Source organism: Pipistrellus kuhlii, unplaced genomic scaffold (genome assembly GCF_014108245.1).
Source record: "Pipistrellus kuhlii isolate mPipKuh1 unplaced genomic scaffold, mPipKuh1.p scaffold_m20_p_9, whole genome shotgun sequence".
NCBI classification, from domain to species: Eukaryota; Metazoa; Chordata; class Mammalia; order Chiroptera; family Vespertilionidae; genus Pipistrellus; species Pipistrellus kuhlii.
This window is the reverse complement of record NW_023425595.1, coordinates 61690095-61703597: the sequence shown is the minus strand read 5'-3', so window position 1 is coordinate 61703597 and position 13503 is coordinate 61690095. Positions and strand designations below refer to the sequence as shown.

The 13503-nt window shown below is 41.6% G+C and overlaps 1 protein-coding gene across 3 annotated transcripts in view; it reads right to left on the bottom strand.

Annotated features, from left to right (window-relative positions):
• Positions 1-12624, bottom strand: part of ZW10 (zw10 kinetochore protein) — a 37182-nt gene extending 24558 nt beyond the window's left edge. The window contains exons 1-7 of one of the 3 annotated variants that reach the window (XM_036428063.2): positions 12426-12624; positions 10331-10465; positions 3832-3933; positions 3581-3658; positions 2707-2866; positions 1081-1233; positions 49-240 (exon numbers count right to left, since the gene is read on the bottom strand). In XM_036428063.2, coding sequence (XP_036283956.1) covers positions 49-240; positions 1081-1233; positions 2707-2866; positions 3581-3658; positions 3832-3933; positions 10331-10465; positions 12426-12530 — 925 coding nt within the window. In that variant the 5' untranslated portion in view covers positions 12531-12624. Of the gene's footprint in view, positions 1-48; positions 241-1080; positions 1234-2706; positions 2867-3580; positions 3659-3831; positions 3934-10330; positions 10466-12312 lie in introns of all 3 variants that reach the window. The other 2 variants (XM_036428066.2, XM_036428064.2) reach the window with 2 other exon arrangements.
• Positions 12625-13503: the final 879 nt, after the last annotated feature.

The following is a 13503-nucleotide window of genomic DNA, read 5'->3' as shown; positions in this document are numbered from 1 at the left end:
ACCATAATGACTTTTCCAAAATATAAAAAAACCCTTGGAGATACATACCTAGAAGATGTTTCTGCAGCACTTCCAGTACCAGCCTGACCTTTGCAAAAACTTCAGATGGTGACGGATGCTCCAAGTCAGTCATCACAGATTCAAAACGAATGATGATGAGGTTAGGCTGGCTCTCTACCACAGCAGAAAGGGAGGGGCAAGATATCAGAGGCCTAAGGATGTACTTCAGCAGCATCTGCCCTGAAAAATTATATGAACACTCATGAAAAATCACTAGAATAAACTTTTATATAAAAGTATGTTAAAAAAAAATATTTGAGTTTAACAGTAAAAAAAATATGACATTACACACCATACATTATGCACTGAAGGTTTTCCCACTGAAGTTTCCCAGATTATCTACACATTTTTATTTAAGTTATTTTATTTAAGCTAGTTTAAAAAATAAAACAAAGAAAAGTAATAAAGCCCTTAAAGGCTAATACTTATGACAATTCCATTTGATAAATCATGAGGCCAAACCCTACGATATATCATCAATGTCATCCAGAGAATCCTATATAATAAACGTGTAATATGCAAATTGACCCTAATGGCGGAAAAACCAAAAATAACTGGTTGCTATGATGTGCACTGACCACCAGGGGACAGATACTCAATGCAGGAGAATGCAGGAGCTGCCCACTGGTGGTCAATGCGCTCCTACAGGGGGAAACGCCACTCAGCCAGAAGCCGGGCTCATGGCTGGCAAGTGCAGCAGTGGTGGCAGGAGCCTCTCCTGCCTCTGTGGCAGCACTAAGAATGTCCAACTGACGCCTTGCCTAAGCTGGACATCCCCAGAGGGCTCCCGGGCTGCCAGAGGGATGTCTGACTGCCAGCTTAGGCCTGTCCCTCATAAATGGACATCCCCCGAGAGGTCCTGGACTACGAGAGGGTACAGGCTAGGCTTTGGGATCTCCCCCGTCACTCACAAGTGCACAAATTTCTGTGTATCACGCCTCTAGTATTTTATATTTTCTGTCATTCTTTTAATACTGGACCTGAGAGTTCATGTAAATGGAACAAAGTAGTGTCCCTTACCAAATGATTTAAGCTTGATATATAGCTCTCCAAGAATAGAAAATGCCAAAAGGACAGTACTGGTTGGTGGCATAGGAGGTTTCTCTTCATTTTGAGATTGTTCAGTGCATAAGTGAAGTTCTGTTTGTAAGCAGGATTCCAAGTTGCTGGTATCTAAGAAAAAGGGAAAAATATCAGCTGTCTCAGCAATGCAAGATATTCCTACTTCTATTCCTCAGGGCCCATTCTCTACACAGGTCCTAAATATGTAGTTGTACTACAATACGCTTCCAATGCAACCAAATGTTATTACATATATGTCCTTGGCATCATTTTAAAACAGAAAGTTGCATTTTTAGTATGTTCAAATAATCAAACTAAGTGCAAAAACAGATGATGCGCCTACAATATATGCTGTTAAATATGTACTGAATGACTAAATGAAAGCAAGGAATGAAAGTGAGACCCTACTTTCACGTAAGACCTCCTCTTTTTTGTTCTTTCTTACTAAGTGTTTCAAACAAGTGTTAAAAAAAAAAAAAAAAAAAAAAAACCTGCTATCTTTTCATAATTTTACAGTTTGCTTAGAAATCTAAAAATTTCCAGATTCTTTCCTTTTAAATAGATACCTAAAATACGTGTGTGTGTGTGTGTGTGTGTGTGTGTGTGTGTGTGTGTATGGAGGCCAAAGTGAATATGGGAAAGGGAACAAGAAGAGACTGTGAGGTATCCCCTGAAACAGACTAAATTTTAAGAGTAGTGTTGAAAAAAATATATCAGGTTTAATGCCATGTCCTTTACATACTAGTATACCCTGAAAGGTTTCATTTTTGTGTAAATAAGACAAATTGAAGGGGTCTTGCATCCAGAGGTGGGCAGAGGGGCTGAGAATAGTTCCACATGTGTCAAACACAAGGCCCGCGGGCCAAATCCATCCCGCCAGGCCTTGCAATGTGGCCTGCACCGCGCTGTCATCACTGCACTCCGCTGCGTTTCCATCACAATGACAGTTTATGACTGTTCAGTAAACCATTCGGCCCGCGATTTAGGCTGGATTTTAGATTTTGGCCCCTTCTCTGATTGAGTTCGACACCCCTAAGTTATACAAATAAATGCCAGGGCCAGAGTTATACTATTTCTTCAACTGGCAAAGCACCCCATCTCATGATTTTATCACTATTTTCCCTCAAAGACAGAGAAAAATTGAATCAAATCCCTGTCTCATTGATCCCAGTCTTCTTTCCTCAGCAAGAGAGAATAGCTGAACAGCTTCTTTAAGCTCTCTAGCCAAGACAGACTGTTAGGATTAGGGCTTGTGGGAAACAAGATCATCCTACTATGCAACGGAAGCTTTGTGTGGTCTTCATACCTTCACCACATGGACCCCACCCACCCAATAAGCTTCTCTCTTCTCTGCTCCTTCCTACTGAAAGGGACAGACAGAGAGATGTAAAGAAAATAAAGTGAAGACGCTTTAGAGACCCAAATGAATTCACCCTAACAAACATTTGGACTAATATGAGAACTCAGTATAGACTTGCAAGGTAGATATCTCTCATCTACCAATAGAAGATATTTAGCATATATTCAGAGGCCAAACTGGTCCAGGCAGATTAAGCAAAGCAGTCCACCTGAGGTCAGCAGCACCTTTTGATGGTGGGAACTTCCACACAATCAGCTTCTGCCACTCTTCGCCAAGGTGATAGAGTATGTTCTGTTTCTGTACGGTGAGCTCCATGCTGAGAGATTTCAACATTTTTAAATCAAAGCATTTTCTGGATTTTAATAACTTCAAGCATTTCTGTGCCTAGAAGTGAAATGGAATCATTGTTAAACATTCCATCTGGATTTAGGGCAATTGGAATATCCTATATAATAAAAAGCCTAATATGCTAAGTATCCAACCATTCGAGCAGTCACTATGATGCACACTGACCACCAGGGAGCAGGCGCTCCAACTGGTAGGTTAGCTTGCTGCTGGGGTCCAGCTATTGGGACTGGGAGAGATGGGCTGGACACGCTCTGGAGCCCTCCTGCGGTCCCTCCCTGGCCGTGACTGTGGACCGGTGGGGTCCCTTGGCCTGGCCTGTGCCCACTCCCAATCTAGGACCCCTCGAGGGATGTCAGAGAGCTGGTTTCAGCCCTATCACCATAGGCCAGGCCAAGGGACCCCACTGGTACACAAATCCATGCACCGGGCCTCTATTTATATGATAAGGAATAAATAGAACAAACTTGGCTAAAAACTAGAATAGTAGTAATTGTTCATGCTTTATTTTTATTATTTTAAAAATATATATTTTTACTGATTTCAGAAAGGAAGGGAGAGGAAGAGATAGAAACATCAATATGACTCACTGATCCGCTGCCTCTTGCACACCCCCCTACTGAAGACCAAGCCTGCAACCCAGGCATGTGTCCCCGACTGGAATCAAACCTGGGACCCTTCAGTCCACAGACGCACTACCCACGGAGCCAAACTTACTAGGGCTGTTCATGCTTTAGAGAAAGAATTTGATACCTCTTCTAGACGCAAAGCAGCAGTGACATACTTCTTCTCTGCTAATGCACTATTATATTCTTCAATAGCTGTAGAAAACTGAAAAGATAGTAGTTATTAGGTATTTTATTTTATATACCCATGATTTCAAGCCTGGCTGCTTATTTTTAAATTATGAAAATATCATAGAATGACAGACATTTAATAAGACCAAGAAAAAAAAATTACTTTCTCCCCACCAAAACACTAAACTTCAATTTGAAGTTACTGACCTCTTGTAGCTGTTTAAGCAAACTTAGGACTACTGAGTCTTTTTCCAACTGTTGCTTCAAGTCTGTAAATTCAGCAGTTGATACGTGAAGATCCCGGCGGACCTAATTCACACATCAAAGACAAGTATATTTAAAGCTATACTATATCTAAGAAATAAAGCATCCATACCTAATCAATAAGCCTTATTAGGTGAATATTACCCATGTTGAAATTTAAATGCTAATTAGATTGGGATGTTATAGGAAGAGACCTTAAGCGGTCCACTTAGTCCAAATCCTTATATTCAGGAATGCCCATCCCCACCAACAAAATATCCTCGGGTCACCATCTATTCTTAGTTTAAGCTGTTATCCCATCAGAGCTCATTCACCTAGATTACTAGAATGGTATCCCCATTGCCAATTCATTCTACAGGAGGACAGCTCTTAGAAAGATTTTCTTATGTTGAGTCAGAATCCACCTCCCATTTTGTCCCACCTTTTCAGGAACTTTTTAATATCAATTATTTTCTTTCCTTGTTATATCTTTATCTCTCACTATTTCACCCTTCATTCATGAAATACCTACTAAAGCATGGTTCCTCCTATCAGATTTATGTATGTTAAATTTTCCCATTTTTAAGAAAAAATTTCCTCCACTGCAGCAATCATGCTATTGCTTAGCAGCTACATTATTTCTTTCTATCCTATCACTTACAAGTTCCTTGCAAGAGTGACCCATATTCATTGTCCTTACTTTCTCACCTCTCATTCACTCTATAACACATTAATCTAGTTTCTACTAGATCACCATTCCCCTAAAACTATTCCAAAACAATTGGTGCCAATCAACTCCTTGTTGCTAAATCCAAAGCATGTGTCATCAATTTAGACTACACATTTATCAGTACAGCTACTTTCCTTCCCTCAGTTCTGTGACACCATTCTCTGATTTTCTCCCTTTTCTTTAGCCATTTCTTCTCATTTCCTTTTGGGAGCTTCATTCCCCCTCTGACCACTCATACATATTGATATTCCTTTCTCCCTAGCCTTCCTACTCTGAACCAGTGGTTCCCAAAATATAAACTTTTTTTCCCCTTTATTTCTATCCAGCAATGACTGGAGACATTCTGACTTGTCACAGGAGTTCTGGCATCTAGTGAGTAGAGATCAGGGATATTGCTAAACATCTTACAATGAACAGGATAACTTCCACAACAAAGAATTACCCAGCCCCAAGTATCAACAGTGTCTGTGTTGAGAAACACTATGCTATACACTCTCTCTGGGCAACCTCATTCATTCCCATGACTTCACATTTCAAGTGCTGTTATCTCAAGTCCACATCATTTTCCTTACCCAAACATGGACATGGATGGAGTGATGTGCAAGCTGTTCATTATAATCCATTTTCCCACTCTCCCACAGTAGCAATACATCACTACCCAACTAGATTAAATGTTCTAGTGTCCCTCACAATTGACTATGACCATGGGTCTAAGAGCTTACCAATACTATATAATAAAAGCAAATATGCAAATCAACTGAACAGAGGAACCACCAGTGGAAGGACTGGTAGCTATAATGTGCACTGACCACCAGGGGGCAGATGCTCAATGCAGGAGCTTCCCCCAGCCCACAGGTCCCAGGACAGCCAAGGATGCCAGTGAGGGCCCCGATCCACAGATCCACCCTGGTCACCGACCAGGCCTAGGGACCCTACCCGTGCACAAATTTCGTGCACCGGGCCTCTAGTGGAATATAAGCAGAAGTGACGTGCACCATTTCCAAGTCTGAATCTTAAAAAAATAGGTGTGCCTTCTCTATGCATTCTCTTTGCCTTTAACCTCCAGCTATAATCTGCACATGGGGAAAAGAACAACTTCAACCCTGCAAACAACCACAAAGTCATAGAGTCATGCTCTCAAACTATAAAATATATATATAACACTTGGTGAACTGTATTAAAGTGCAGATTCTAATTCAGTAGGTCAGGGATGGGCCTGAGTGCCTCAGTTTCCAACAAGCCACTAAAAGCTGCCAATTCTGCTTCTCTACACACTGCTGGAAAACAATTATTTAGGGAACTCTCACATTTCTACACTATCTTGGAAATGAAGCAATAACTAGTCTTTAGTTCTAGGCTATTTTTTCAAGGATGTTTCTATATTAAGCAACTTAGAAAATAAGAGATGGTGTTTCCCTCCAAAGCAAAAAGTAGGCATGCATACTACCCAGGTTTCCTAAACTGAGTGCTCTTCTATAATACATCCACTGCACACTGCCCTTTAGGAACTGGGGCTTGGGACACTGCAAAAATGCTCACACCGTGGCTACTGCTGTGAATAATAAACTAATCTTCATCTCACACTCAAGGAGACCCATGTATTCTAATAGCATCCATGAAACAGTGGCAGACTAATACTGACTTGCAAATGGTTAAAACCTCAGATCTGCCGAAACCGGTTTGGCTCAGTGGATAGAGCATCAGCCTGTGGACTGAAAGGTCCCAGGTTCGATTCCGGTCAAGGGCATGTACCTTGGTTGCAGGCACATCCCCAGTAGGGAGCGTGCAAGAGGCAGCTGATTGATGATTCTCTCTCATCGATGTTTCTAAATCTCTATCTCTCTCTCTTCCTCTCTGTAAAAATCAATAAAATATATTTTTTAAAAAAGTTTAAACTTCAGATCTCTTCCACAGTTCCTGACACAGACTACTAGAGTAACTAGGCCCTAGGTTGTAGAATTAGACTGCTAGCCTAGATTACTACAAATAAAAAATATGTATCTTGTTTGAGCCATTGCATTTCAAGTTCACTCACCTTGATTTCTCAGTCTCTCTTTCTTCCTTTCTTTATATATATTTTTTTTTTGAAAAATATATATATATTTTAATGATTTTTTTACAGAGAGGAAGCGGGAGGGATAGCGAGTTAGAAACATCGATGAGAGAAAAACATCAATTAGCTGCCTCCTGCACACCCCGCTACTGGGGATATGCCTGCAACCAAGGTACATGCCCTTGACCTGAATCGAACTTGGGACCCTTGAGTCTGAAGACCGAAGCTCTATCCACTGAGCCAAACCAGTTTTTGGCTCTCTTTATCTTAATACAATTCAACTGTGCAACTCCATTTGGATACCCCTTAGAAACCTTTTGTTCAAACTCATTTCCCTTACAAAAACCTATCCCTTCCCTAGGTTCTCTATTTTAATAAATGGCATCAATGATCAAGTTTCCCAATTATCCTTGACTCCTCTATCTTTCACTCCCTACATCAACAAGTCCAAAAGATCCTATTCTCTTCAATGTCAATAGGATTGGTCCATTTTCTCCATCCCCACTGCCACTGACTTCAGAGGTCACCAGCTTGTCTTGCATGATATTTTTTTTCACATTTCCCAGCTTTTTTTTTTTTAATTTAAATTCTTTATTGTTGAAAGTATTATATATGTCTCCTTTTCCTCCACTGACCTTTCCCTGCCAGCTCCCACTCCACAGCACTTGCCTTTGCTGCCCCCCTACTGCCTGTATCTATTGGTTATGCTTATATGCATGCATACAAGTCCTTTGGTTGATCACTTACCATCCCTTCCCATTCTCCCTGCTTTTCCGCAAGTTTTAACAGTCTGTTCAATGCTTCTATGTCTCTAGATCTATTATTGTTCATCAGATTATGTTGTTCATTATATTCCACAAATGAGTGTGGTCATGTGATATTTATCTTTCTCTGGCTGGCTTATTTCGCTTAGCATAATGCTCTCCAGGTCCATCCAAGCTATTGCAAATGGTAATAGTTCTTTCTTTTTTACAGCAGTGTAGTATTCCATTGTAGATGCACCATAGATTTTTAATCCAGTCATCTGCTGATGGGCACTTATGCTGTTTTCAAATCTTGGTTATTGTAAATTGTGCTGCTATGAACATAGGGGTGCATATATTCTTTTTGATTGGTGTTTCTGATTTCTTGGGATATATTCATAGGAGTGGGATTACTGAGTCAAATGGGAGATGCGATTTTAATTTTTTGAGGAAACATCATACTGTTTTCTTGCCTGATTACTTTAACTGCCTTCTCATTTCCATCTCTCAATTTCCTGGTGTCCTTTCTTCAAACTGCAAGCAAAATGGGATTCCTAAAATTCAAATCTGATGTCACTCCTTGCTTAAAATCCTCCATTGTTTCCACAGTAGCATTGAGACAACATCCATACTGCCTACAGAATGTCTGGTCTGCAGGCTGTATAGACCCGCAAAGTCATTTGGTCTAGTCCTACCAAGGCATTACGAGTAAGTTAATTAAATGTTTGACCAAATATAGCAGGCTAATTTTTAAGTTGATAATTTTATATGGCCTGTGAATGATGTTATAAATATCCAAATGGCCCTTGGCAGAAAAAAGGTTCCCCACCCCTAACCTACACTGCTATACAAGGTCCTTGCTTACCTTTCTAATCTCATCTTACGTCCCTTCCCACCAAACCCTCTAAACAGTTATATAGAATATTTGCAACTCTCCAAAGTGACATCTCCCCATTACTCCCATGCTTCTGCAATGCTGCCCCTCTATAAAACTACAACACTCTTCCTAACTCTTCTGTCTAATTATCTATCACTTCAGATTTTGGTTTGGACACTATATCCTGGAGAAAGCCATCCAGAGCTACATCTCCTCTCTCTAACTTCATTATTACAATTTAGTATGTACCATGTTATTTTATTCATTTATAGCAGGCATAAGATTCACATTTTAAAATAAAAAACTTTAGTACTGCAACTATCAGTGTCCTGGCACCTTATAGATATTAAACAAATATACCAAATAACTGGATAAACCCCTTTATAATATCTACCTATTCAATCTAATTCCTCTTCTCTAGTCATACATTTGAATCTTTCTCTTGTACAATAGGGCTAACAAATCTTGAAAGTTTCTTACTAAAGCCAAACACCTCAGCTTCTTTCACTGTTCTTCAGATGGTGTGGTGTTCAGGCCTGGACCTTCTCATTTAGACCAGCCATCTTTCAAAATAATACAACCAGAACTAAATAAATTTCACCAGCCATAATCTGGCCAGCAAGAGGTACAAAGCCCTTTAAGCTCCTGTTCCAGACACTTCATTTCTGAACGTACAGCCCAAGATTGCAATATTGACTTCATTAATCAAACAAATACATATGGGAAATATTAGTTGAACTGTGCCAAATTTGTAGAGAAACAGATTTATTTTTATTAAAACTTCAATGAGGCCTAGCCGGTTTGGCTCACTGGATAGAGCGATAGCCTGGGAACTAAAGGGTCCCAGGTTCGATTCCCGTCAAGAGCATGTACCTTGGTTGCAGGCACATCCCCAGTAGAGGATGTGCAGAGGCAGATGATTGATGCTTCTCTCTCATTGATGTTTCTAACTCTATCTCTCTCCCTTCCTCTCTGTAAAAAAAATCAATAAAATATATTTTTTTAAAAATTCAATGAGAACAAATGGTATACTAGCTATTAAACAGAGTTTTCCAGGTAAACTAATGGTTTTTTCCCCCTTATGATGCAAGTTTTATAGAGAATTTGAAAACACATCTGTTCATGTTCATTCTTTAGTAACTATCACAAAGAGAAGAGATTTGGTGTTGTTCTTAAGGTCCTTTAGAATACCTCAACATCCTGATTTTGGATACCAATGAGCCCTGAATGATAATTTAGAAATAGATGCTGAAGACATCAAACTGATTATTTCTTTCAACTGCCTGTTTTTCCTATGAGGAAACTGAATAGGAAAAATATTGGTGAGATAATGTAAGGGGAAAATGTATTTTAAAATTACAAAGCAGATATTTCTGTTTCCAGACCAGCTTGCTTCTCATTGTGATGACATCACTCTGGCGAACATAGTAAACATTCTTAAAACCTGCCAGACTCTTGATAAGAACTTTAGCAAGCACTAGTCCCAAAGTGACATAGTACCAGATGAGCAAGTATTCTGTGTGTCCAGGGAAAGTAGCTTTCTACACGAAGCAGAGTGTTGTCTGGCAAACCAGGCCAACCTGCCAGAGAAGCCAAGAGACAAAGACGGTGCTGAAGTGTGAATGTGTTAAGGCCAGCTGCAGATATAAGAGACTGATAGCCATCAGCGATTCAAGTATTTGGCCCTGGCCAGTGTCACTCAGTGATTAGAGCATAGGGCCACTCACCACAGGTTCGATTCTTGATCAAGGGCACATACCTGGATTGCAGGTTCAATCCTTGCCCCTCGTCGAGGTGAGTGCAATAGGCAACCAATGTGTCTCTTTCACATCTGTGTTTCTCTCACCCATTCCCCTTTCCACTCTCTCTCTAAATGTCAATAGAAAAAATATCCTTGGGTAAAGACTAATAAATAAATAAATATGTAGATAAAATAATCCAATTCAACTTCCATCTACCAGCAAGGAAAGTGAGGCCTTGAAAAGTTGTATAGAACTGAATTGTCTCAGGAATCAGGATGCTAAACTATCTCCCTACTCAATATAACAAATTCTTCTTACCTCACTCTCTATTCTGGATTTCAGCAGGTCAATATCATCAGACAGCTTATCCACTTGGGTAATCAGGTCCTGTGCACTTTGCATGCTAGGCAGGAATTCACTGTACTTCTTGCTAATCATGTTACATACTTCACCCTGTAAGAAACATTCCAATATGATGAGCAATATGTTAAAAATAAATATGTATGTCTTCCATGTTGGAGACTTCTTGCCAGTTCACACACCCATTCACTTTCCTTCCAAATCAATGGGTTTCTTTGAAAAACACATTTCTCCCACTGTTAAAGGACCGGTAACATTATTGCGGTGCAAAAAGACAATGGCCACCGAATCTCAACAGTGCCCAAGAATTATGTACAAATGCCAGAAAAGAGAAAGAAAGGCTGGAAGTGCTCATGTTGAACAATTATCAGCGCAGAGGATAGCCACCAATTTCAAGCATACATCTAACTGAAAAGAAATTAAATGGAAAAATTAAATCCATAATCTATATCTCAATCAATTTATGAATTTCTAGCTTCTCACTTATAAAATGTAAGGCCTAGTTTAACCCTAAGATGATGAGTTCCATCGTCTCTTTTCATTCAAATAACTTAATGAACATCTTGAATACTTTCTGCACTAAATTACTCAAGGCTTTGGGAGATACAGAATAAATTATGCTTGCCCACACATATGTTCTGTTTAGTAGGAAATATAGTACACACTAAAGCAACTAGAACAGCCCTAACCGGTTTGGCTTGGTGGATAGAGCTGTCAGCCTGCGAACTCAAGGGTCCCAAGTTCAATTCCAGTCAAGGGCATGTACCTTGGTTGTGGGCACATCCCCAGTGAGGGGAGTGGGGGGAGGGTGTGTGTGTGCAGGAGGCAGCTGATTGTTTCTGACTCGCTCTCCCTCTCCCTTCCTCTCTGTAAAATATCAATAAAATATATAATAAGTAAATAAATAAGTAAGTAAAGCAATCAGAACAGAGAAATGCAATACAGGGACAGCGTTCCAGTCCCCTGAGGGGATCCTTCTCCCACGGAAAAGTACATCTGAGATGGAACTTAAAACATGGGTCAAAACACACCTAAAAGAAGGAGAAATGGCAACATATTGATAAGCAAAATTAACGAACTGGGGGGGGGGGGGGGGGGTGTGAATGGGCCTGTCTGGAATATAGAAAGCACTTCTCAACCGGCTGAAGGTTCAAGTGGGGAAAGAAACCCCTGCGAGGATGGGTGAGTCGGGCCCCGGGCACACAGACAGGAGCCCCGCGAGGGTGGCTTCCTCCTCTGTCCTCAGTCCAGCAGATAAAGGTGCTGAAGAAATCTACCCCTTAGCAAAGAAGAGATGCCAGAGACATGGATCGTTAACGTTAGGAAAGCATATCTGGGTCCTTTTTAAAAGCCTGTGTGTGCCTTCCTGGCTCCACGCCACGCTTGCTGCCTTCCGTCCAGGTGCGTCCAGGCGGGCAGCAGAGGTGTGGCCCGCGCCACCCCGACACCCCGGCAGCCCCGAGGGCAAGTGCGTGCGGCTCGCGCCTTCCATCCTTTCGTCCGTCTCCATCGCAAGATCAAACAGCAGGGTCCGCAGAAGAGCCACCCGCGTGTTTTCAACACTCGGCACAGCCTCAAGGGCGCGGGGATGGAGAAGAGATAAACACGGGGATGGGTGTCCACAAGGAAAGTTTCGGCGCGGAGGATGGTGCAGTTCTGTTCTCTTCGACAACACCCCGTACAGAGTGGGTGCAGGAAACGGGCGCTCCCAGCCGGAGAGGCGTCCTGTCTCCGCGTCTCTCCCTCCCACACGCTCCTCCCGGCCCATCGCGGCCGCCGACCCCGGTCTCCTCCGTCCCCCTCCGGGTCCCGACTCCCCGGTATCGCCGCTCCCTCCCCGCCGACCCAGGCCGCCTCGGCCCCAACCCTTACCTGGGCTCCCCTCCAACCCACAGTCTTCCAGCCTTCTTGCCCCTCTTCCTCCCCACCCAGCCCCACACCGGACTCGGCCGCACCCACGCTGTCCGCCCTTAGCCCCTCTCCCCTCCGTCCCGTCCCCCAGGGATCCCGCGTCCCTTTTCAGTCTGCCAGCCAACGGCTTCCCCGCCTGCACCTTGATCTCCTCCACCCGCCGGGTCAGGTGGCTGATCCGAGTGCCCAGATCCTCCTTCTCCAGGCTCCCCGAGTGCGCCAGAACTTCCGTCACGAACGAAGCCATCCCCGCGACAGGGACAGACGCTCACAAAGTCACTTTCCGCAGCCAGCGCGGCAGCGCCAGTCCCGCCAGTAGCCAGGGCGCGCAGCCTACTGGGAAATGAAGTCTCGCGGGGCCCTGACTGCTGCGAAGAAGACGGCGGCAGCACTACAACTCCCAGTAGGCACCGCAACTCGCCTAGCATGGAAATTTCCACGGCGTCTCGTAGGTGACAAACTTAGTAGACGCGGGTTTTTTCTGTACATTTCAAAACTTGCGTTTTCCCGATGGTCTTTCACTAGAAGAAATAAATAAAATGTTTTTATATACTAACCACTTTTAACTAAACTTTTCTTCATTTCAAACGCTTACCTGTGAAATTTGCCTGGCTAGAAGACCCGACAAACCCATTTTGAACTTTTTTCGTTAAATATTCACTGACCATCAATGAATGGTGCCCTCTAGAGTTGTGTGGAGAAGTGGAGTCATCTCCTTTAAATAAAAGTCCGTCTAGTTGCGTAGTTTATATTATTATACATTAATATACATACAAACATGTATATTACATTTTTGTACATATACATATATTACATCTGCAAACACATTACCGTTATATTACCTAGGTCTGTGTGGACTAGAACAAGATACTCATCACATTTTATCAGATAATACAATAAATTTTATAAAAAGCTTTTAAAAGTTATTTCATTATTTAAATATGTTACATACTAAAATAAGTTAATAATATATGAACAGTATGATTAGTTTTTATAAAATTAAAGAGACATAGATACATATATAGAGGTAAAAGATGTATTCCAAATTATTAATTCTAAGTGGTGGACTTATGGTATTTATTCTCTTTCCACGTTCTTCTGTTTTACTGCAAAAAACATTCACTGCTTTAATTAAAATGTTATCTTTAATTTTTTTTAAATTGTCTTCAACCCCAAAAAGATGCTGATATTAAGGACCTTGTCAATACATACATACATAC